This window comes from Falco peregrinus, chromosome 2, assembly GCF_023634155.1.
Source record: "Falco peregrinus isolate bFalPer1 chromosome 2, bFalPer1.pri, whole genome shotgun sequence".
NCBI classification, from domain to species: Eukaryota; Metazoa; Chordata; class Aves; order Falconiformes; family Falconidae; genus Falco; species Falco peregrinus.
Genome location: NC_073722.1, coordinates 25283060 through 25306703, shown reverse-complemented (window position 1 = coordinate 25306703; position 23644 = coordinate 25283060). Strand labels below are relative to the sequence as shown.

General features: G+C 41.3%; 2 protein-coding genes and 1 pseudogene across 2 annotated transcripts; all 3 read right to left on the bottom strand.

Moving 5' to 3' along the window:
* Nucleotides 1-4619: 4619 nt before the first annotated feature.
* LOC101911124 (interleukin-8) lies at nucleotides 4620-8152 on the bottom strand. Its single transcript, XM_005243187.3, has 4 exons — nucleotides 7800-8152; nucleotides 6904-7039; nucleotides 6025-6108; nucleotides 4620-5457 (listed from the first exon to the last, which is right to left on the bottom strand). Exons 1-4 carry the CDS (start codon nucleotides 7858-7860, stop codon nucleotides 5427-5429), a joined length of 312 nt encoding a protein of 103 aa, XP_005243244.1. The 5' UTR covers nucleotides 7861-8152; the 3' UTR covers nucleotides 4620-5426.
* A 6631-nt stretch (nucleotides 8153-14783) lies between these two features.
* On the bottom strand, nucleotides 14784-17622 carry LOC101918760 (interleukin-8-like; annotated as a pseudogene).
* Nucleotides 17623-21839: 4217 nt separating this feature from the next.
* Nucleotides 21840-23083, bottom strand: LOC101918584 (interleukin-8-like). Its single transcript, XM_027795089.1, has 3 exons — nucleotides 23020-23083; nucleotides 22705-22840; nucleotides 21840-21927 (listed from the first exon to the last, which is right to left on the bottom strand). The coding sequence occupies exons 1-3, from the start codon at nucleotides 23081-23083 to the stop codon at nucleotides 21840-21842; spliced, it is 288 nt and encodes a 95-aa protein (XP_027650890.1).
* Nucleotides 23084-23644: the final 561 nt, after the last annotated feature.

The following is a 23644-nucleotide window of genomic DNA, read 5'->3' as shown; positions in this document are numbered from 1 at the left end:
TTTTTTCGACAAAAATATGTGTGTTCCTCCTCCCTTGGAATTTTAAAAGTCACTACAAAATGAGACATGCAAATGCATGCCTTGTATGTGTGTCCTACACTTCACAAAATGGTAAAGAAGGAAAGAATATACAGAAATAGTTAACAAAAAAAAAAAGTTTCCATTTCTTGGACTTAAGTTTTGTCTTTCTATCACCTGCCTATATTTTAGTTTCTCTTAAGTCATTCATCATTTCCCGGAGGGAAATTCTCTCTGGCACCACCCTATTCCTTTAAATTGCCAAGTGTCCTGTCGTAATAAGTCAGTAGAAATGAGATGAAATCAGTAAGAGAGTAGCTTAGGTGGCAGAGGCTCTGGTATAAACCCAAAGGCCAAGTGCCCCTGAGCTCTATTACAGGGAGCATCCTTAAGTCAAGCCCTGAAACTCTGGGCTTGCATCCCCGGTGGAGCAAATGGCCTTCAAATCCTGTTTTTTCCCTCAAGATAATCTGAACAGGCAGTCACAGGCACCAGCGCAGCTCAGAGGGGTGAGCAGAAGCCCAGGAGCCTGGCATTTTTCTTTCCTAATCCTGGGAATGCTAGTAGTTCAGTCAGGATCCTCTTGGCATTTTCACGCTTGTCTTGATCCCGCTTTCACAGCAAGGCAAAACTGCCAAGAAAGAACAGATATGGATCCAGGGAACACAAATGTGTTTGTTGCCTGGACTTATGGCAGAGAAAAAGACGAAACGTGTATCAATGCCCCTGGGTATGAGAGAATGCTCCCTCCTCCTTGATAGCCTTATGTAATAAAAAGGCCAACAAATGTGATAGAAATGTTTACAGGGGAGCTTCCTAAACGTAAATAGAAGTGCTAAGCGTTCCAAGCTTTTACAACTTTATTGACATTTTAGTTTTAGCTTGGACAGTTAAGTTCTGTTTCTCTTGTCTGTTTGCAATCTTGAAAAAAAAGTGACCTTAAAAAGAGGAGGAAAAGAAGAATTGTCAGTATTTTTGAGGTCTCATTATTTCTGTGGAAGCATGTGAAATAAATCTTTAATTAAAAAAAACAGGCTAAGAGGGTGGACTTTTTAATTTGGTCCTCTTATGAGCTATGGAACCTGCGTCATTCTGGAAACCAGCTGCAAGAATAGCTACAAATCAAACAGTGTGAGTGTTGCTTCAGTGCTTAAAAATTGGTCTTGGGATTCTGGCATTTTATGTTAGCTGAGTCAGAAAAGCTGCTTAAAGTCTCCTCTTCCTTCTGCCTGCTCAAAAAACAAAGGCTGATTTGGAGGTAAAGTGATTAACTTTGTCCAAATGTGGTCTCAAGGAGCTACTTGTCTAATGACCTCTTATTTCCACAGATTTTTGTAAGGTGTGTGTATGTATGAAAAACAGTTATCTGCAAAGGGAAAAATACTAGTTTTCCCCCAGTTTACCTATCTGTCAGTAAGGAATAGGAGAGATTGACAGACGGATACTGGAGTTGCCAATGCACCCTTGAGAGGGAAAAGTCTTACTTCAGGTATCCGCTACAAACATCAGCTGAGTCTGTGGAGATACAGGCAAGTGGGATCTGGTCAACCTCATACAACTTTTTTTTTTCCCCAAGAATTTTAACTTCCATGGAATAAGATAGTTGGGCCGTCAGGGATTAATAACTGTTTAAAATAAATTATATTTGTTAATGTTGCAAAATTACTGAGCATAGCTGTGTGGCAATCTGTCTGCAGAAAGTTGTAGAAAGATGTCTCAGCGCTGCCTGGTTGTGAGAAGGCAGGTGAGCGTCAGGGAGCCTGGTTGTACCCAGGACCTGCCTGTGTATGCGTAAAGCAATTGTAAAGTAGCTATTGCCACCAAGGAAATAGATCTGGGTGTCACAGGTTTGATGTTTTTATAGAACTGTGTGCAATGTCTCATGGCAGTCAATACAAAGTAGAGTTTTAGGAAGCATTTAGAAGGGAATTATAGGGGAAAAAAGGGAAAATATGAGAAAATCATTTTGCTTTCAACACACCATTCAGCCAAGTGTGTGATTAAATCGTAGAAGTCATTGTCACAAGATGCTGAGCAGGCAAAAATATGATGGGTTTGAAGAAAATGCATTGTAAGTACTGTAGCTATGCAGCTGTAATAGTACAGTTTGCCCTTGAACTCTTGCTAAGCATCAGTTCTGACTAAAGGAAAACAGCTTACTCATTTTGTCATTTCCAAATTGCACCTAGATACTTTATCTACCTTCCAGATTCTTCGATGCATGGTATCTTCCTCTCTAGAAGTCCACAGAAGTTGTGAAGTCATCTGTGCACAGATTATTAAAAATAATTAACTGCAGATAGTATGAAAAATATTTTTTCATTATGGTTTTCAACAACACATACCTCAGGTTTATTTTGATAGGCGGCAGAATTCTTGTTTCACTTTTGCACACAGAAACAAAACGCCTATTTTCTGGCCCAGAATTTCTCATGACAGTCTGTATAACTTCCAAAGGATCCATTTCCTGTGGAGTTGCTCATAAGACTCTGTTATAAACAAGAATAAGTGCAGCGCCTGGAGCAAGTCTGCAATATCAAGCCAGTGCTATGTGGAGTTTTTCTGGGATTTCCCTGTTGTGTGATAACAACATAAGAAATGCAGTCATTTCCAGAGTGGGAAGCAATCCATAAACAAAAGCAAGCAAAGCACAGATAGTCTGTCACCTGATAGATAACCAGGATGTTTGTATTAGTCAATATTCTGCACAGACAGAGAGGTGGAGGCCAACAAATCAGTGTTTGTATTCTCTGTTCTTCTAAGGTAGAGCTAGAAGTATTTTTCCAGGACTTTCCAGTGTTTAATGACTTCTTCTATGGTTTGCAGCTGGTATACAACAGAAAGAAATACACCTTCAGTACTGTAAGAACAGTAACTTTGAAATTCAAGGGGAAAAATTGTAATTTGTGGTTGAAAAGGCCCTTGATACAAGAGCAGCACTACAGCAACCAGGCATGGGACGGGGATTTGGAGGACAAGGAAATGGCACAAGGTTGTTGCTTGGCTGTTCGGTTGTTGCTGCTGTCGTCTTGTCCCAAAACTTTTTTTTGTGGGTGAAAGAAGGGAGTGAAATTGGTTTGGAAGGAAGATGAAATAAGGGACCAAGAAGACAGCTGAGGACAGAAAGGAAATGTAAACACCTTTGCTACATTGAATTGCGAGGAGTAGTAGAGAAATGAAGGTGATGAATGCGCATGGCTGCTGTAACGTGGGATGACCTGCTGACAGGGCTGTACAAATACAATTTAGGTGCTAAATGACGGGGCCAAGGGGAGCAGAAGCTTACATGAGATTACGAAAAGGAGAAGATGGACAAGAACATGTAGTTAGCTGCAGCAAAATCTCAGGGTCCTTCGTTTCATTTTGTTTCAAATGTCCTGACTCTCACTCACCTTCTGGTGAGCACACACACAAAGACGCTTAGTCTACATGTTTTCAAGGGGTGCACTTTTCTCCGATGGCTTCTGCACGGCCTCATAACTGGAGGGTCACAGGGCACATCATTTAGAGTTGAAGTGGTTGAACACCTCAAACTGGTGCTGAAATAATACGGGTTGAGGAGAGGACTGGTGTCAATCGTACTGCGAAGGTTCTTCAAGAAGAAGCAAGCTAAAGACAGCTCTCTTATCACAAAGTTACATGGAAAAAACCCTTCTGGTGTTTTAAGACTATCTAAAACATAGGTAAAAGTGCAATAAAAGTGTGCATGCCTCAGATAAGCAGGCATACACCAGTTTAAAGCAATAGGCTTTAAACCTTTGCCCTCTCTCTTATTCTCAGTTCCCTTCCTGAAGATGCCCAACATGTTGCTGGCTTTCATTTGGCTGCTGTGTGCTTTGAGCTGATGATATTGGAGAATTGTTCAGTATAGATGTTTTATACTATTGTCTTATGAACTGCATTTTGGGATTCCTTTGGGAAGACTCAGTACACACATGAAAACAGCCCCTGTAGTACAGGAGATGGGGTGGTAACAATGCGAAGCATCCCACTTTATCTGCCAGAATCCTTCCTCAGTGTTCATACATGGTATGAGCACTTCTCTCCCAAAGGGGCCCAGCACCAGTGCCTGTGCGTGAGGAGGAGAAACAGCTGGGCCTTTTAAAAGAGGCAGGCATCAGGTACTCAGCACCCTCCATCTCAGGGATCGGAGTAGGATGCAGCTGTTACACAAGGGAAAATGCTTGATATTTGGGTACCCAAACCAGAGATCACGAATTCCCGTTTCCATAGTCAAACGGTGGCCTTTTGCTGCAGTAGACATTTACAGCTCTGGGGCTGATCTGGACGTTGGCAGAGTTCAGGCATCTATGGGTACAATCTGCTTGTGGGCAAGGTGGTGAAGTGAGGAACCTTGCCTTACAGCCTGCCTGTACTCAGGGACTGGTAACAGCCTAAAGAGAGGAGACTGATAATTTTACCCTCCCCTAAGAGTTTGTTACTGCATTCAGTCAGGCCAGGTTACTGGAAGAGGCTGAATTACGGTAGCATGTACTAAAAATTTTAATTCCAGTTTCAGAAATCAGGCTGAGGTGGCAAAAATGAAGCAGACTGTTTCTAAATAAAGCAAATGAAAACATAAGATAACAAACAGGTTTTTTTGCAGAAAAAATTTAATAATGCATTTTTAGGAATAATTACACTCTCACAAGCAAATTTTGTGTATGTAAGATGCAGTTTTTCCCATTAGCTGAGTAGCTAATTAGACATATAACCATGTCCTTGTACACAGCAATGAGATGTGAATATTTCTTAAGAAATGAATAGGAGGAATGGAAAAAACAGTAGAAATTAAATAAATTATCATCATTTTCTCTCTTGTATAGAAACTACTCAATAAATACATTTATAAAGACCATGGAGATCACAATAAATAAATAGCAAACTCACTGTCTTACAGATTCTGTAGGCTAGATGTTTAAAGTCAGAAATCACAGTTCACGGTCTAACAATAGGTTGACTGTGATCCAGGAAACTCTTGTTGACACAACATACTAATGTACTCCAGGGGAGCAGGAGGAATTACCGGTTTGCTGGTATAATGGCAAAATAGTAAGGTTTAGTGTAAATAAGCTGTGCTGTAAGTGCATTGCACTTAACTGGAGGGATTTGGCTGAAGTGGCTGCCAAGGATTCTTCATGTCCTTTAGCAACCCACCTTTCCCATTCAGCGTCTTCAGTGTCAATGACCAGCGTGTCCCACAGACAGCACTGACCATTTTGAAAGACTTTCTTAAACAGATGCAGTTAAATAAATAAATAAAATAAAATAAAATAATCCATAATTAACATAATAACACTGATGCAGGAGGTAGAAGATGGTATGCTGCCTGAAAGGTGCTTTCCCCAAATGTTTCTCTCAATGGAGGAGCGGGAGCAGTTCCCAGGTTTTTTCTGTCCTGGTGTTCCTTAGAGCGGTGAGTCCGAATTGAGCTGAGCACTGTTAAGAGTTGAGGGAAGAGGATAATTTAAAAGGAGGTTCAAGAACAGTTAGCATTGCACAGACAGTTAAGGGTGAGTGGTCTGTTTCCAACTCTGTGCTCTCTTGAGGCACAGAGAGAATAAAGTTGATGTTTGTGAAGCAGTTACTGTAATCCCAGTGTGTGCGCGTCTGGTACCTAGCTAGGAAACGTCTGTAGCGTGAGTTTCTGCATTTACTTGCGTCAGGAAACTCATTAACTTGGAAATATGAATTATTAACATATGCTACTATAAGTAAGGGGCAGATGAATTTTTTAAAGCCTCATTTTTCAAAGGGAGCCAAACACTTCTGTGTTCCTTTCCCTTCAGGCAGAGTTGCTGGTACTCAAAAGTTTAGTAGTGATGTATTGGCTTAAACAAGGACCATGCAGCAGAGTCAGAAAGACTAGTTCTAAAATCAAGCAGCAGGTTTCCTTGTTCTTTATATCTGATTAAGAGAAAATGGAAAGTATCATTAAGAATTTCTACAAATAGGCTTTTTGGAGGGGGGTTTACCAATCAACTGCCCAAACTGAGTGGGACTTACTTAGCCAAAATTGCCTTCACGATCAGCTGTACCCAGGGAGCAGTGGGCTCCAAGCACACCTCTCTGCCGTCCTTCAGAGTCGCTCTGCAAAACAGGGAACAAAGAAAAGTCAGGAAACTTCTACATGGATTTTTTTTACTCGCAGAATGTAGCATTATGTTTTTAGATTAGTTGGTATCCGTTCATCCCAACGGCCCTAGGTTAGACCTGGCCATTTTTTTATACGTGTTCCGCAGCTGAGGGGGCTAAAGCCATCCAGAAGCTGTGAGAGTCTCTGCCTGCTCCCAAAGCAGTCATGCATTCACAGGACTCTTTCTCAATATATATGGGTACTTGGTTTGTATTTGGTTACAATAGTAAAGCTTTCTTACACAACGATTGAAACCTCCAGTGGTGAAAAGATGTTTCAGCACTATAAGGATTTCAGTGTTTTAGTCCCTCCTCCATGCTATTCAAGACCAGATTAGTTTCATTGTTTCCCTAAATCTGCTTGTGAGAACTTAATTTTTCTCTTTCAGACTGATGCAGACTGTTTTAATGGCAGGTCTGCCTGCCTAATAAATGCAGGATTTAAGCTATGTTATTGCATCATGTATTAAGAACAGACCAGCCCTAGAAATTCACGTTCTACCACCAGAAACATTTAATATGTCCCATGACACACAAACAATGATCAGTTCAGGAATACATGCGGTCATAGAGACGATGAAAAACATGGTGTGTTACTTAAAACCGTCTCTCTCAAAAGAATAACCCAATCCAACTACCTCACGTGAGCCTACTAACTGTCACACTGGTCAGGCAGCGTGAAAACCCCTGCAGCAGCAGCAGCAGCAGCGGGCAGGTGAAGAAGAGGGAGGCTCATGCAGAGCTACTTACATGACTTCAACGTTCTTGCAGTGGGGGCCGCTCTGTGTCAGCTTCACATCTTGAATGGATTTAGGAGGGATGAACTTGGAATGAGTGGCTACACACTGGCACCGGAGCTCGGTTCCCATCCTTGCCAGGGTCCTACCTGTGAGCAGGAAAGGAACATCGTGGTTTGAGAGGTGATCGGGTATAAGGCACGACTGCTCTGTTTTAACAACATTCATTTAAAATACTGCATTTGTCCCAGCTGCCTAAATCCTCACATTGTAAAAGTCAGTTGCTTATTTGTTTCAGAGGAGCTGATGCCCAAGTACATGTAAAACTAAATTGACACATCTTTTTAATACAAGCCCACATATTTTATGGTTACTTGTACTGATCACCCTGTACGGTTATTGCATTGTTTAAATGTCTGGATGGACAAACTGGCAACTGTATTCTGTGTGTAAGTAGAGCCCTAGATTTTTGTATTAATTGAAGGCTTTTTCACGCTTCTGTGTCTGTCTTGTTTGCTTTCTGTTCCCAGCTATGTATTACTTGCTCAAGGCAGTATGACTGTTAAGTAACAGATACGAGATCATAAACTGTTCTTGGTGCAGGAAGAGAGAGAAACATTCAAACACTTAAAAAGAAGATCCTGTCTCTAGCTCCATACACTTCAAGTGAAACACAGAAATTTAAGTCACAAGTTTAAAAGTTCCTTAAAATTTTTCCCACAAGATGTCAGTAACTCTTCAGTACAAGGGCCACGGTGTAGATTTCTGACTGAAGAGAAGTTGCAGAAAATCTATTGAAAGAAACTATTTTGCTGAAACAAATACAAAGCTACTTCTGCAAGGACAAGCATCTCGGTGGATGCCTGGACAATACTACAGCCATGGGGATCCTGGGAGGGATTTACTTACCCTGAGACAATGCCACTGAAATCAGGAAGAGAGCCAAGACAGCCACAAGTTTGCCGTTCATGATTAGACAGGAGTTTTTTGCTGGATTGTTTAGCTCTGGTTCTGTGGATCTGAACCCGCTCTTGTCTCCGAGGATTGCCGATGCCTAAGCTGGGTGATCCATCTTGTTTATATACCGTTTTGTGCCCAGCGCGTATGCTTTGCTAGCATGTAGATTGCGTTAGAGGAATTTCCCAGATGTAGTAAAAATGAGTCACATGACTGTTGTGAAACTCCTTTCTAGATGACGAGGAATTATTCTGCTGGGAATGATATAATGTATTAATTTATTAAATTATGTAAATAATAGCCATGCATTCTGGTTTCTTTTGTAAATTTTGTGCTTTTTCTAATGCATACCCTTTTTTAGTAATACAACTTTCCGACGGTTTCAGTTAATGTTAAAACTTTTTATTATTTTCTTCCAGGTAATAACAGTTCTTTATAGGGATGCCAGATCTATAGTTGAGATATTTAATTTCTTATCTCTGTTTGTGGTCGTGGCTTCTAATTATCTGATTTTAAGCCACTGGAGTAGAAATTGGGCAGTGCTGAAATCACTGGGAAGGCTTTTCACTGGGGTCAGGATTTTACCGCCGCGTTATTTTGATGTTAATGATTTTAATTTTTTGTTCTTTTCAAGTGGCATCTTACAAAGTAAATTCACCTCCAATACTGTGTGTTCAGTAAAGGAACTGAGGCTGCAGTATTCAAAGCTTCCTATGGGAAGCAGGTATTAAATTCTGAACGGCTTTGAAAATCATGCCTGCATTTTTCATGTCACACATGTTAACAGATGATAAACAGAAGAAGCTTTGTATGCAAACTAAATAGCATGACCTGCTGAATGCAACTGCTTTTGCTTCCTTTGTAAGTCTAGATATTTTTAATATGTTTTTTCTGTAATTTTTTCAGTGACTGTAACCCTAGGTCATAGCAAAGGAAGATGAAATTGGAGTATTATGACACTGCTGTAGACACCTCTGTTAAAAAGAAGCTTGTTGCATGAATGCTGACTGTTTACTTGCTGTGGCTGGTAGAGATATTACCTGAGGGAGACAATTTCAAAGGAAGACTTGGGCTTCAATACTAATCTGTTGCTTAAATGAAGATTTGGGCATTTAACCCTTCTGGAATGCATGTGAATGGGAGAAGCCGTTCAGTTTTGGTGCTGTAAAAAAGTCGTTTGACTGTGATTACTTTTGCTGTTTGATGTCTCCAACCTCAAAGCTTCATGCTTCTGTTACCTGTGGATTTATAGAGATAATTCTCCCCAACTCTGCAGAGTTTGTAAAAACTCAATTCTCTTTAGCATGTGAAGCATTATAATTTATTTCTAGTAATAATTTAATAGTTTGCTCATAGTTTATTATGGTTTACAGTGTACTATTTGTCATTAACTTACTTCATAAAAGGAATTTTGTGGTGAAAATTCATCTGTTTCCCATCACTGTTTCAGCTGGCTTAAGAAAAAGTCTCACTGAGTTTGCCTGTCCTACCTCTTACCAAGTACTGAGTCAACAAAAGGTACTGATTCTGACTTCTAATGGTGCTTCCCCATAGCTGTATGTCTTAGCTTTACTGAAGGAGACATGTAGTTCTCTGAAGGTGTGAAAAAGGAGAGGATTTTACCAGGTAGCAAGGGTTATGTTTTATTGTTTATGTTGTATAAGTTATGTTAATTTAACAGAGTGGTTTCACTAGCATCAGGTTGTAGATGTTGGAGCTTTAACCGATTTACTTGGAACGAGTTTTTGCTGATTCTTTTCTTTTGGGTTTTCTCTCTCTCTCTCTGTCTGTGTCTCTACAAGTGTAGGCACACACAGAGTAATTAAAATTGGATTAAGGGTTTCACTTTTCTTAGTTACTATTTGTAGCTTTATTATCTGATTTTGGTCTGCGCTGAAATGTCATTAATGTCTGGGGCAAAAAAAAAAAAATTCCCCCTCAAATCCCCAAGTAAAACGAATGACTGCTTGTCCTCTTCACCACTAGACTCAGTTATTTCCTGACTTTGGCAGTAACAGTTAGGCAGAAATCCCCAGGTCAAAAGTGAAGTCAAGAGCCTGCTCCACCTCTATGATTAACTCTGCCCCTGAGCTAAGAATAAGTATCTGTCTAAAAGAGTAGGATGTTTGTAATGAAATAAAAATCCTCTATGTTTTCTGAGAGCTAAAGTGTCTCCTCTACCTCCACTTCTCCCCTGATGGGACAGAGTTGCATTGGGACTAACGAAGGGGGTGTAACAGAGGCCATAGTGGCACAAAAAGGTTGGGACATGAGATCAAGCTCAAAGGCCAGGCACTCCTAACCCTGTTCATGGGAGTGCCGTGTTTCACCCAAGTTCTCCCTACACCCATCCCTTCAATACTTTACCCAGGATCTCATCCCAACCCCTGCCTATGGGAACTCCAAACCCATTATGCGATTTTGGCAGCAGGCGTTTTACCACCAGCCATCAGAGATGACTTGTGCAAATGGAATTGCTGCTCCTTTTGAAGGATAACGTCACTGAGTGAGCTGATACTGCCGCAGGCAGAGACCTTCCATGCTAAACCCTGTTAAAGGCACGCTTGTAACGAACAAGAGTTACGCAATGGCCCGGTTGCGGAAAGACTACTGAAAAGGGAAGTAAATAGCTCCCTTGCCTGTGTTTTAAGGCAGGGTATAGGATGTGTTCTCTGTGCTGCAGGATGCAGATTTGTGGTTTTTCTTTTTTATGACTCATTGCCCAGTCTAATGAAGACAAAAGTCAAAAGGGAGTCATTTGGGATCTTGACTAGGATCATTTTGAGTCTTTGCATGTAGCAAAGGACTTGTGAACTCAAGGGACACAGTGAGGGGGATTCATGTGTCCTCCGGTGACCAAGAGCACTGTGAGGGATGGAGGAGAGCTGGGTGTCAATCCCTTACTGTTTTGAGTAACCCCAGTTCCAGAGGGATGTTCCAGCCTCTGAGCTGATTCTATCTAAGGAAATTAAGAATCTATCTTGTTTTAGACAAATTCAGACCTCTCACTTGGTAAGTTGTGCACACATGACCTCCAAGGCCCAGGAGACAAAACTACTGCTGGAACAAGGGTTCAGCCTGTGCAAAGTGAAGTTGCTCAACTCCTGCCCCCTGTGCACCCTCTCTACCTGCCACTCTTGTTCCCTGGGGAAAAAAAAAATCCCACTCTGTCTTCTGGAACCACCTCCTTTTCCCCACAAAGGGCTTGGCATTCGTCTGCCATTCTGTTTGACCCGCAGAGAGCAGAAGGGGCAAATCCCAGGGCTGGGATATAATTGCTTCCACTGCTTGAAAACTGGGCACGATGTTGTGCAAACACTTGTGGAAGTTGACAGTGAGGCAGAGCGCAGGGAGCAGATACGAAACAAGCAGAATGTCTCCTGAACATCTGTTTTTTGACTCGCTATATGAGGAAGTGACAGCAAAGAAAGGAGAAAAGCTTAGGTCAGTTTGTGATTTTTTTCAAACCTAAGTGTCTAAATGTAGATGGTTATGTGCCCTTGATCAGGTCATGGCAAGTGCTGGACTTCCCTGAATCCCTCTGGAATTGCGAAATAGCAGTACAGCATTTTAGTTGATTTGCCTTTTAATTTATATATTTATAAATACAATAGTATAAGTATATATTTATGTGACTGCACATTTATTTATAATGTATGTTTCAGCTCTGCTTGAAAACAGTCAATTCTGTATTGTAGCTTTCGGTTAAAAAATTGTTATGGGTTAAATTAAATGTTTCATTTGAACCAATTCAATATGAAAAGTCATTGATGATATTAATATAAGGTGTCTAGTAATATTATAAACCAACAGATTAATATCCTAATATTAACATAAAATATTAGCAAATATTAAAAATATTCATATTAAAAATAAATTTTATCTAGCTGGTATTAACAGAGGAGATACTAAGTCCAACTAGAGAATTTTTAGAGACCAGCAGCTGGGTTTTACCTGTTTTGTGAAGGCTGTGTTTATTGCTTCAGTTGCATTTCTCTTGCGTGAGTTTGGCAGGAAGCATTTTCTGACTGTGGAAATAAGATATGGAAGTGGTAGGAGGAAACACATGGTGAGTTTTAAGAAGTTTGTGCCAGGAACTTTTGATTAAATTAGAAGTGGTCAGTAGGCATAATACACGTCATGCATTCATCTCTGACTATTAATTTATTACTTGCTGTCGTCTTACTGTTTGCTTAAACTGCAGCCCGTGCAGCTTGGTGGATGTCAGCCTGAGGGGTTCCTGGCGGTGCACTCAGAGCAGGTTGCACACAGAGACACGGAGCAGCACTCAGGTGAATGCAGGCAGACAGCCTGCCAGTGAACCAAGTGTAAAAATGTAGGCGTCGGCATCTTGAGTAAAAATACCCCGTTTAGTATTAGAAGTGAGATCTGGTTTGCATTAAAACTGTTTTATAGAAATTTGCTGATCTGTTGGCTCTCAAGCCGCTGGATGGGCCAAGTATTACTGGTTGCCAAAACTGGGGGGGGGGGGGGGGGGGGGGGGGCAGTGACAGCAGTGAGAAGGAACAATCAATGTATTTAGCCAGCTTGTGAATTCTGATTTGAATCCAGAGTTGCTCTGGTTAGGGGTTGCACTGTGGGCTGGTCCCCATCGACAACAGATCATCCTGAGAGTTTCCTACCCGTCTGTTTGCAGGCTGGTCTGTCTAGCCCACGGCTGTCCCCCGAGCCCCACTTGGCCACCCTGGGGCTCAAGAAGCTCAAACTCCACCAGGCACTGATGATATTTTTCCTGCAGTCCTCCGTTGCTTTGACTGTGGGTCTCTGGTCTGGCGATTCCTGCTAGAATCTGCACTCTCCTGCTTTCTGTCCTCAGAAACTAGACCTACATTGCCAGGCAGAAACAGTGTGTAGCAGATCGTTAAGACAGAACATCTTTAACACCCTTTCTGACTGTAGAAAGAACTTAAAAATAAATGCAATGGGAATGAACACATTAAACAGATGTTTAGTCTTATAAGCAGTTTCCTGGACCCTTGAGCAGTAACATGTAACATAATAAATATGTAAGCCACAAAATGCTTTTGCAAAGCAAAAAATATGGTCTATTATAGTTTCAGCTGGAACTACCATGTGAGAAAAAAAATTGTGAAATATCTCCCATTGTGTTAAAATAATGTGTTCTTTTCTTCAGAAATGTGATTTCTAAACTTCTTTTTGTGTGTGCACATATATATGTGTGTGTCTCTGCCTGCATCCTCCTATCTATAAGTGGAAACTGCTGCATGTTAAACACCACTGTGGGAATAACAGAGGGAGTTTAGTATCTCTAATTTTAGCTGCTTCCTTCTGAAAGCCCTTAGCTTACAGTCATTAGGCTACCCTGAGGCTGGCAGTGACGTAGAACTGTTGATGAGACATAGCGAAGCACCTCACAGGAGGTAGTTCAGGTGTCAGTCCATGCCCGCTTGCAGCTCTGCTGCAGGTACGCCCCGTCAAACACTGCTCAGCTAAAGTTACTTACAAACATGCTCTTCATTTCCTTCAGTCAGTCACATTTTAATCAGCATTCCCCATTCCAGTGGGTGGCATGTCTCATGGATCATTTTAAAGAGATGCCACCAAAAATATTATTTTCTGGGCACTCGTGGAGAATGAAGTGCTCTCTAGATCTGTAGAACACATCGCTGCAGCTGGTAGGAGGGGCTGGTAGAGGATCTCTGCCACTTTCTCAGAAGTGGTTCTTTCATGGAGAAATGGGTGTGAATTCACTGCTCTCATGGCCACACAGAGGCACCTCACTTTTGAAAGAGATCGTCTTACCAAATGCATGGAGCATTTGACCATCTTTATTGCATTACCCTCAACCTTTCCAAACTCTACTCTGGCTTCTTGAAGGTGGGGCCAGGGGCTGCACAGTGCTTTGCATGTGGGTGAATCTCACAGTTGCACAGTTGCGTAACAAATTTCAGTAGTTAGTTCTTATTCATGCCCTAGTAACTCCTGACATAATGCTTGGATGAGTTGGGTTTCTGGTTTTGGTGGGTTTTTGGGGGTTGGTTCTGAAGTTTCACTGCTGAGCCCTGATCTGATATTCCTGTCGTACAACTCTAGCATAATCCCAAGTTTTCTCACCTATGTGCCTAGGACACCTCATTTTTATAGGAGATTTGTAGTTTTTTCCTATGTCAATCACTTTGCCTACCTTCTGCAGTGACTTTCACCTGGTAGTTTATTGCTTCATCAATGAGTCTCCTAAAGTCCTTCTGCAGTTCTTTATAGTTGAGCCTAGTCTTCACTACGCTTCATTTAGTGTCATCAGAATACTTCAGCTCATAGCAAATGACCTTCCCAGACCACTTGTGGATTTGCCAAACCAAATCAAGGCCCCACACAAGCTGGTGTAGGAACCCATGGGTGATGTCCCTGTATCAAAAAAAGCTGACCTTTTCATTCTGTCCTTCATTTCTATGTATTCAGCTGTTATGTATCCATTTCCAAGATTTCTTTGTTAGCCTCATTATTTCTAGTGTTTGGTGAGGGTTGTGAAAGGATCTTGGAAAATCAGTTTGACTGTACCTGTGGGACCTTCCACATTCATAGGGTTGTTGTCACCTTCAATGAACTGTAACAAGGGTGTGAAAGGCGACTTCCTCAAAGCTACACAGACTCTTCCTTATCGTTTGTTTATTCATGTGTTTACTAATTTTATCCTTTCAATTTCCACTTTAAGTAAGGCCATTTAAGGGTAGCTAATTTCCTCGTGTTTATTCTTGACCTTACAGCACTAAAACACATTAATTAGGCTTCAACTACTTGATCCATCACAGACAGAGTTTTAGAGATAGACACAGCAAAGGAAATAAGTAGAATCAGCAACCGTCTCAGAGGGAAAAAATATAATCAAATGTAGTAATGTAGCAAAAGGAGTGGTCTGTTCCTTGACATTGTCATCAGCAAGTGTTTCCTCTCCTTTCAGATCCTTGAAAAACTCCAAGGTATATTTTTCCTTGGCTATTCTTTGATTGGTGACTCAATACTGTCTCTGGCCCTGTAATTAGATGAAGTATAAGTGAATTCAGAAATTTATTAATGAAGCAACTACCATTGTACCAATTACCATACAAGCTCCAGGGAGAGCAGTAGGTGCTCGCAAGTTGTTAGTATCAACCACCTGACATATGTGCAAAGACAAAAACCCCTTGTGTTTACCCAAGTACTGCTCTAACAGGAAGGGCTTCCACGTGCCTGTGTCCAAGCTGTGCAAAGTTAGGGACGTGACTGTCCCCCTTCACTGCGGTGGAAGCTAATAGGTATAGAAATGCCAGCTGTACATCTGAATTATACCCAGAAAGAGGGCATGAGACTTCAGAGCTCGGTTTTTGGAAGCGTTAGACACACACCCAGGCTGCGCTGTCTCTCAGCAGATGCTTAGGTGCATCATGCCTGTGGCTTTTGGGTGGCTTAGCACACAGGGAAGCTAGGAAACAATTTTAATCCTCAGGCACTTGGAAATATAGGTTTAGAGAGAACTGCTGGGAAGAGTTACCAATGCCTGCAGAAGGTGAACATTTTCATATAAAGAAATTAAAATACGCCTTCTAAAAATAGCTTTCAACTGAAGCTGTTCTAGTAAAGAAAACAACCGACCTGGCCAAAATAGCCTTTACAGTGAGCCGGACCCAGGGAGCAGTGGGCTCCAAACACACCCGCCTGCTGCCTTTCAGTGTAGCTCTGCCAAGAAGGAAGCAAAGCAGTTACGGCTAGGTGGATCCGTCCCACTCTCCTAGTGCTCTTACACTTACCTTAGCTATTTCTCAGTCAAGTAACTGGAGGACATGGCATGAACTTTTGTTTATGAAGTTGTTTGACATTTTCCAGCTAGGCTTTCTGAGAGGACTGGGGAAAAATGTTTTCCCTATGCTTTTTCTATACTTGGACATTTAAGTAAGTTTGGGTTTTTTAATGAATGATGTCAATATAGGTGCTTATGATGCAGTCTTTTTAATGAGCCTGCTGATTTTTTTGTTTGGTTTCTCTTCTCTATCTGGTCATAGTTTGGCAGATCTTTCAGGAACTTAATTGTCTTGGAAACATTTTTTTTTTTTTTTAATGAAGCCTGGCTGAAATTGCCAATTGCTGGTGTGGTGGAACTCGGTGACATGCAGTGCTGCACAGAGGGTATGATTGTACGAATATTATTTGCTTATGAAACCATAGTGAAAACATAAAAACCTGGGAGCCTCCTTCTGTTTACAGGAATGCATTGATCCAACTCACGTGAATAGCTCCTGATGGGACTTTACATGAAGCTTACCATTTCTTTTACTTTGTACTCACACGGATTTTGCAAGTTAAATTCCACACTCCTGGCACAGAAAAATGCTCCATATGCAAATCTGACACAGACAGTTACTTGTGGACCTTCAGGCTTTGCCACACATAGACCAAGTTAGTGGAAATCGTTGGAATTCATGTCAATGGGATCGAGATCGTATCTTTGATTGATTCTTCATTGTCTAAATTATTAAGCATGCCCGAATGTGTTATGGGGATCTCGTTCTCTCCTCTGATGTTGGTCATCATTACGGTGAGATAGCATTAGCATAGAGAGACTTTTAAAATACCACCTGGAAGTGGCTTGTAACATTGGCAGGAAATTAGCTCATTCCTTTGGACAGAAAGCCTAACACCTTATACTTACTGTCTACAACGCTTTGCAAGGGATATATATTTCCACCCAAATTAAGTAAGTAACCAGGGTGTGAGATGCCAGGTGGCTTCCTCCTATTGAAAGCAAGATGCTGTTTTGCAGAAGTGCTCACATGACTTCTACATTTTTGCAGTGAGCTCCTCTTTAGTTTAATGTCACATTCTGAATAGCCTTGGGAGGGACTTGGAATGATTGCTTATGCACAGGCATCGGAAGCCTTTTTCTTCTGTCTCTGCCAGGGTCTTACCTGCAGAACAAAACTAAGTTCAGTCTGCATTAATGAACGGTATCATTGTTTGCTGCTGTGAAGCGAAGAGTATTCCTCTCTGTCAGCCTTATTCCTGTTACTCAGACACTGATTTGCTGAAGACTTGGATAAAATTAACTGCATCCACACAACAGCAGCAGTTACAGTTTCAGAGCTGTTAGTGTGCAGATGCATTTGAAGTTAAACTTGTATTTCTAAGTGAAAATACTTAGATGTTTTCATAGTACATTTGTGCTGGCCAGATTCTACACCTAAATTGCATCACTTGAACAAAGTAGGTTAATGTCATTAACGATGTCCACATATTGTTTGTTAGTTTCTGCCATGTTCATCTGCTCATAGTCTTCATTCTTTTCTGCGAATTGCATAATTCTTGCTTTGAGGAAGCGTTATCATCAACCTGCCTACCAAGAATAAAAGTACAAATAGGAGAAAGTTGTTATTTGGAAGAGAAGAGTTATACAGACACATTTAGAATGAAGGTCCTGTTTTAATTAAAACATTTCTTGAAATCTAGGATAAGGCCTATATTATAGCATAGGAATAAACTCATTTTCTGACAGAAGCATATTTTACCCCCAGAAACAGCCACAGCATCCTAACAGATGCAAATACAACTGATACTTTTTACTTCTGAATGACAAAGTATCAAAGATGCACATCTCTTGCAAAAAGTCAACATTAACGTAGCATAAGCCCACTTGCATTTGCATATGTATACGTATATTTATTCATTGGTTATGTGAGTTTTAAGAAATCGTTTTCTTACCTTCTGACCCTGCCATTAGGACCAGATAGAGAACAAAAACCATAGCAACAGAATTGCTATCCATTGCTGTGCAGAAGTTTTCTTTTTGACAGATGTCCTGTTCTGGTTCTATTTCACATCAGGTTTTATACTGGAAAGGTGCCCTCGCAGCTGCCTAAGTGCTGAACAAGTGTGCTCCAGTACAATGCATGTGTTCTGTACTCACCAGTTTCCTAATACGTGAGAGCGTTGCATAAGAAATCCAAACCTCTGTGCAGTCCATTCAGTGCCACTTCAGAAACCCCTAGTTTATTCTGCTGCTGTATATTTTAAATTATTTCTTTCAATTCTGATTGTTATCCATCATTTTCTGTTAGCACATCTTTATGGGATATTAGTTTTAACTAACAATGCTGAGCTTGCGCTTGGAAATCAGTACAGCATTACCAGCCATCTCCCCAAGCCAAAATAAAGACTCTTTTCCCCCTTCTCTGAATGAAGAATTTCTGTTCAGCTCTTTGTATTGAGTTTAAACACCTTATGCAAAAACTTGTACCCAACATAATTAACAGGAATCTTTCATCCCAGTCTTATGTTTTGCTAGGACTCTAATGAAGTTATTTAGCTAGTGTCTTAGGAAGTTGAGACATAACTAGTTTCTATTGTTCTCTGAAAGGATTTTGTCTTTTTCAGTTTGGCTAAAGGGATTTAATTGCTTAATTCTGTACTGAAAAGCTTCTCTAGTCATTGGACAGGAAATGGTGAGCTTAAAATGACTGGGGCATTGTCACCTAAGTCACTTAAGATCTTTTGAAAATTTCGTTTGTTCAGAATATGAAAAGAGAAAGTACCTGATGATAAGAGTTGTTACAACACCTGATTAAAATAAGCACTTAGGAGGTTACTTGTTTTTTGTTCTTACCTCGTGCATCTAGAATAATCATAGGTGTTTAAAACAGAAGATAAACGCACATCGTAAGTGAAATCTCTCGAATTTTCCTCAGGAATCCCTTTCTAGATTGTCTGTTATGTACTCATTGGGATATTGGATATTCTTATTTTTGTGAGGTGAAAAAAAGGCTGTCTTAAAGAAAGAAACTGGACCACATTGTGATCTGATAAAATATGCTGTCTCTGTGAATTTCAGTACTTTACTAAAATTCTGAAAGCAATTGGGTTTTGAAAAGAAGGAGCCTGCCAAATGAGAGCCTTGGTGTTGTACGCAGGGGAGATGGTAGTTTATCCTGGGCATACATCGTGTCTGGTGCTTGCTCAGTGGGGAGCAGGACAACACGTTGGATGTGTTAGCTAGGATTGCCAACTATTAATTGTTAAATGTCTCAACATAAAAATATTTTGCCAGGAGAATTAGTAATGTCATGAATACTGAGTTCATTTTTGGAGATACAGCATTAACAAAGCAGAAACCACAAGGAAGAGCAGCCCACGTTTCACAAAGGTGGTTGTCAATTCAGAAGAGCGGCAGTGCTTCTCTTAGCAGTCTCTGAGAGCATGAAACAGGCTTTTGGAAGCGTGAGGGTGGTTGTTGTATTCCTAAGAAAGGTACACTGTGAGCGCATACAGAACAGAAATGCAATATTTTATCATTTCTAGACAGCCTCTGAGTCATGTCTCACTGATGGGCGATAACCTGTGGAGGAGGAAGGGGTACGGTCCAGCCACTGTGCAGATGCCCTGCCTGGGGTCCTGGGAGTGCAGACATTGCTGACATTTTGGACAGAAGCATTTATGAGGAGAGCCCTTCCTTGGCCACGATTCAGCTCCCAGTAACCTGACTGAGATTTTTTCTGGTGGCAAAAGTTACACGCTCACCGTATCTGTACAGCACTAAAACTGGTGCCAGCCCTTTAGGGTGTGCACATGAAGTGGTTCTTCCTCACCAGCCCCCATTCTTGGCTGCTGTTTCTGATGTATTTACCTCCAGATTAGATCTCCAAAAGAAGCCAGCTTGTAAAAATCACTCGGAAAACAGGAAGGCTTAGCGTTTTGAGACAAGTCTGAACGAAACCTGTTCCCTTGAGAAACTTGGTCTCCTTTACATTGTGAGGATGAGGTCTAGCAGGCTGTGGGAAGCAAAGGCAGTGCTGTGGGACAGGGGCAGAGGTGGGGATAGGGAGCGAAGCGTGGTTGGAATAGCTGTCATCTTGCACAACAGCTTGATCAAACAGTACCAGAAACTCCATTTTTGTCTTGCACTGTGAGCAAATATGAGCTGTTTGTGCAAAGTGTGGAGTGGCTCCTTATTGGAAAAGTCCGAGGCAAAACAAGTATCAAAACATCTGCTGAACTTTCCCATTTTCTCAAGTGTTGGCTGCTTGTATTCCAGCCATTCCTCTGTAAATTGCTGTGTCTCCCGCAGTTGTGTGGCTGCGCCATCAGGGCTCTGTTTCTTAGGATTTGACCTGATGGAGTCCTCCTTTCTCACTGGAATTAGGGAGGATGCTCAGCGACTTCCTTAACGTTTATCCAATTTTCCTGCTTATTTAAGTCAATGAAAAACCTCGTTCAGTGCCAGATTCTCAGCTGATGTGCTGTCTGCACGCCACCACTTGCTACGGCCTTGGAATTTCTGTGACTAACCATTGCTTGCTCATTACTTTCTATGTGTGAATTTTATCACCCAGAACTCTGAAAACCCTAGGTCTGGCAAGAAAGGAAGAAGGAAGGAAGTCACGTTAATAAATTCCTCCTATTGGAAGCCGTCTGCGCTCACCAGAGGCAAGAATTTGCTGTTGTAATTAGCTGCCCCAGACAACTCAGCTGCCGCTTGCCCTTTTGAGAACCCACCACGTGACACAAAATGAAAGAAAATGCATCCTCTTTTTCAGTTCTGGATTTCAATAAGGAAATTAAAACGCACGATCGAAATGAAAACATTTCCACAAGATTTTATTAGGTACATAAACATAAATAAATAAATAAATAAATAAATAAATAAATAAATAAATAAATAAAAATTGAAGACCAACTACATTCTTATGCAAAAGTAAACAAATATGCAAAATTACATAGATAAAAATAAATATAAAGTGCTTTTTCCTAACAAAAAGATGGCATTAAAATATATGTTTATACCTCAATGACAGTAACTCACAATAAATTAGATATTGAAAATGATGGCACAAACCCTGATGTCTCATAATTTTGGCATCCTAATTCTGCAAGCTCCCCTCTTCCAGTCAGTAGCCCACTGTGAGTGGCAGTGACCTAGGTGCAGTTGATGCTACCTATCCATGCTTTCCTGGAGAGAAGGAGTCACTGGTCTTTTCCTAAACTGTTAGCAAAAAGGAAAGGTGTCATTTAGTGAAAGCTCTGCTGAGTGCACTGCACTGATCCAGCTGTGTTTAGCAAAAATTATTCCAGGATCATCTCCATATCCATTCACAAGCTGTTTTTTCTGCCAGCTTTTTCTGGTGTCAAGTGGTTTGTTTCTTTCCTACATAATGAGATGTTTATAAAAGACTTAAAGTGCTGTTGTCAACTAACTACAAAACCAGCGAATCCATACTCTAGATGCTGTTAGAAGTGTGAATGTGGGAGGCAGGAGGAGGTGAGCTGCCAGAAGCTGGATGGGTGTCTCTCCCATTTTTGCCTTGCTGGAAGACTTGGGACATTCTTCTTGTTCGTCTTAGGACACTGTCTTGGGTTTGGCATTTGCCCTAGAAAGAAAGGCAATGGAAAAGGAGACAGTTAGAACTTGCTCATGGAACAGGTAGCACTCACTGGAATCAGATGAAATCCACTGCTCTGGGTTTTGTGCTTCAGTGTCCAAGCCCCTTAAAAGCTGTAACTGCACCTAAGGGACACTGGTACGCTGGGACTTCTACATGAGTAACCATGGCTGCCATAGTTTGATGCTTCACTTGACACATCTTAGTGTGGATCCCGCCCCCCCCCCCCCCCCCCCGCCCCCCACTGTCTAAATGCCATTAGTTTTGAAAAACTGATAAATCGATTGTTGCTTTCTACCATTGCAAGCAAGAGAAAACAAGTTGGTTAATGCCCAGATTTCCTGAGCACTTGAGCTGCAGGTTTTCAATGTGCTTATGCCTTGAAAGAGATGTAGCTAACATTCCCATGGGGTATGCGGCACAGTAGGGGATTGAACCTAATGCTATAATCAAAGCTCAAAGCAGTTACAGTATTTGTCCCAGCTAGTAAGCACAGATGGTAGTAACTGCCTGAGGAGACAGAATTTTTGAGCACTTTACTCTGTAAATGTTTGCTAGCTCATTTCAAATGTTTTTTTTTGATAAGCTGTACTCATTGAGAACAAATGACTCACTTGTCCAGAATTCCCTTGATGATCAGCTTCACCCAGGGAGCAGTGGGGTCCAGGCACACTTCTCTGCCATCTGTCAAGGTAGCTCTGCAACAGAGGAGAAAGGAAGGGAAAAGGTCTACTTAGGGAATTCCAAGGCAATTCCCTTTTTCCCTGGTGAGATCATTCCAGGTGTACACTGACACATTCTCCTTTAAGTTGTATCCATTGAGGCTGTGGCCTAACATAAAGGTTTTGGTGTGGTTTTTTTTTTATTTTAAATGGTTTCATATCTTCTCGTATGTGTTTGTTTGAATGCATTAAACCCTTTGCAGGACTCTCAGTCTTTTCAAAATTGCTTCCCCCTCCCTCAACTTGCTTTGTATTTGTAATAGTGTTTAACTGAAGGGCTAAACCTTTCTGTCTTGGTTCAGGAATTTTGTTATAGGAAAAGTTCTGGAATTGTGACTGGATTGTATGACTTCTATGTTAGTGGTAGTCTTGAGTAGAAGTGCAATTGTTTTTTTGACCTAGCTGTTAAAATTCACACTTTGATCGCTTGCTCAGCCTAGCTCCATGCATTTAGTTACCCTCTCATATGCTGGTGGAATTCAGAGTTTTAGGAAGTTATTTGCTGTCTGATGACTGCAAGATTAGGTCAAAATATTGCATGGGGTGTTTACGAAGAAGAGAACGGCAAACCCAACACACAATTTGTAACACGTAGTATGTAATTTCTAACAGCAACGAGCGTTGCTGTTCTGCACTGTGAGTAGCTGCGCCTGCTAGCTTGTGACATCTTTCAGGGAACACTTACATCATCCTTAATGTAAAATCTGTTTCCTTCTTGTTAAGTAATAGGGAGGGTTTTGCAAAAGCACTTACATGACTTCAACATCCTTGCAGTGAGGTCCGCTGGGGGTGAGGTTCACATTATGAATGAACTTGGGGTGGATGAACTTCGAATGGGTGTCTATGCACTGGCACCGGAGCTCCATCGCTGAGCGTGGCAGTGCCTTACCTGTGGCACAAGAAGAAAAATAAAGTTGGACTGTTCCGTTATTTCCATGGGAAGCACAGCACGTTCTCTTTGCTTACGGTATGAGAAGAGCTACCTGCTGCGCTTGTAAGACAGGATGCTCCCCCGTCAGCGTTTACACTAGCAGTTAGTTAGGAGAACTTTAGGAAGGAGTTCTTTACCTTTTGTTCCAACCGCTGAGATCAGGAGAAGAGTCAGGACAGCAGCCACAGCTTTGCCCATCATGATGCGAGAGTGTCTCTGCCTCGTATTGCCTGGTTCAGATTCTGTGGTGAGATGAGCTCTGATAGCCCCCAAGGGTGGCCAGTGCCTGTGCCCTGGAAGCTGCGTGTTTATATACCGTCTTGCCCTCCCTGCTGTGCTCCAGCATCATGGCTGGGTCATACCCATGGAAACTCCCAACCTGTGAGATGCTGCTGTGGAATGAGTCACAGGTGAGCGGGTAAGCCCCTTTCCCTAGATGACCACAAAAATGTTTTTCATTAACAGAAAACACTTAATTAGTTAAATAAATATGAAAAGATAGAATATGTACAAAATTGCCCTGTATTTAGCTTTGTGGAATCTATAGGGTTGTTGTAATGTTATTTCTTGTGATTATTTTCTTCTGTACTTTCATACTTTTGATGTTATCATTACGTTACTTTTTGTGACTTTCCAGTTCTGGTGGAAGGAATTTGATCTGTGACATTCCATCTGTGTGCCTTTGGGCTTTGCTTTTTTTTCATTTTAAGACATGATAGAAGTAGGAGCTAATACTTTGTAGAAATGATAGGTACTTGAACT

What these genes read in the sequence shown, in the direction of transcription:
- LOC101911124 (XM_005243187.3), bottom strand. Translation starts at nt 7,860, where the DNA reads ATGAACGGCAAACTTGTGGCTGTCTTGGCTCTCTTCCTGATTTCAGTG. An exon ending in TTCAGTGGCATTGTCTCAGG is followed by an intron (nt 7,040 to 7,799) that starts GTAAGTAAATCC and finishes TCCTGCTCACAG; the next exon opens with GTAGGACCCTGGCAAGGATG. An exon ending in GTGAAGGCAATTTTGGCTAA is followed by an intron (nt 5,458 to 6,024) that starts GTAAGTCCCACT and finishes AACTCTTAACAG; the next exon opens with TGCTCAGCTCAATTCGGACT.
- LOC101918584 (XM_027795089.1), bottom strand. Translation starts at nt 23,083, where the DNA reads ATGATGGGCAAAGCTGTGGCTGCTGTCCTGACTCTTCTCCTGATCTCA. An exon ending in CTCAGCGGTTGGAACAAAAG is followed by an intron (nt 22,841 to 23,019) that starts GTAAAGAACTCC and finishes CTTGTGCCACAG; the next exon opens with GTAAGGCACTGCCACGCTCA. An exon ending in TGCAAGGATGTTGAAGTCAT is followed by an intron (nt 21,928 to 22,704) that starts GTAAGTGCTTTT and finishes CCTCTGTTGCAG; the next exon opens with AGCTACCTTGACAGATGGCA.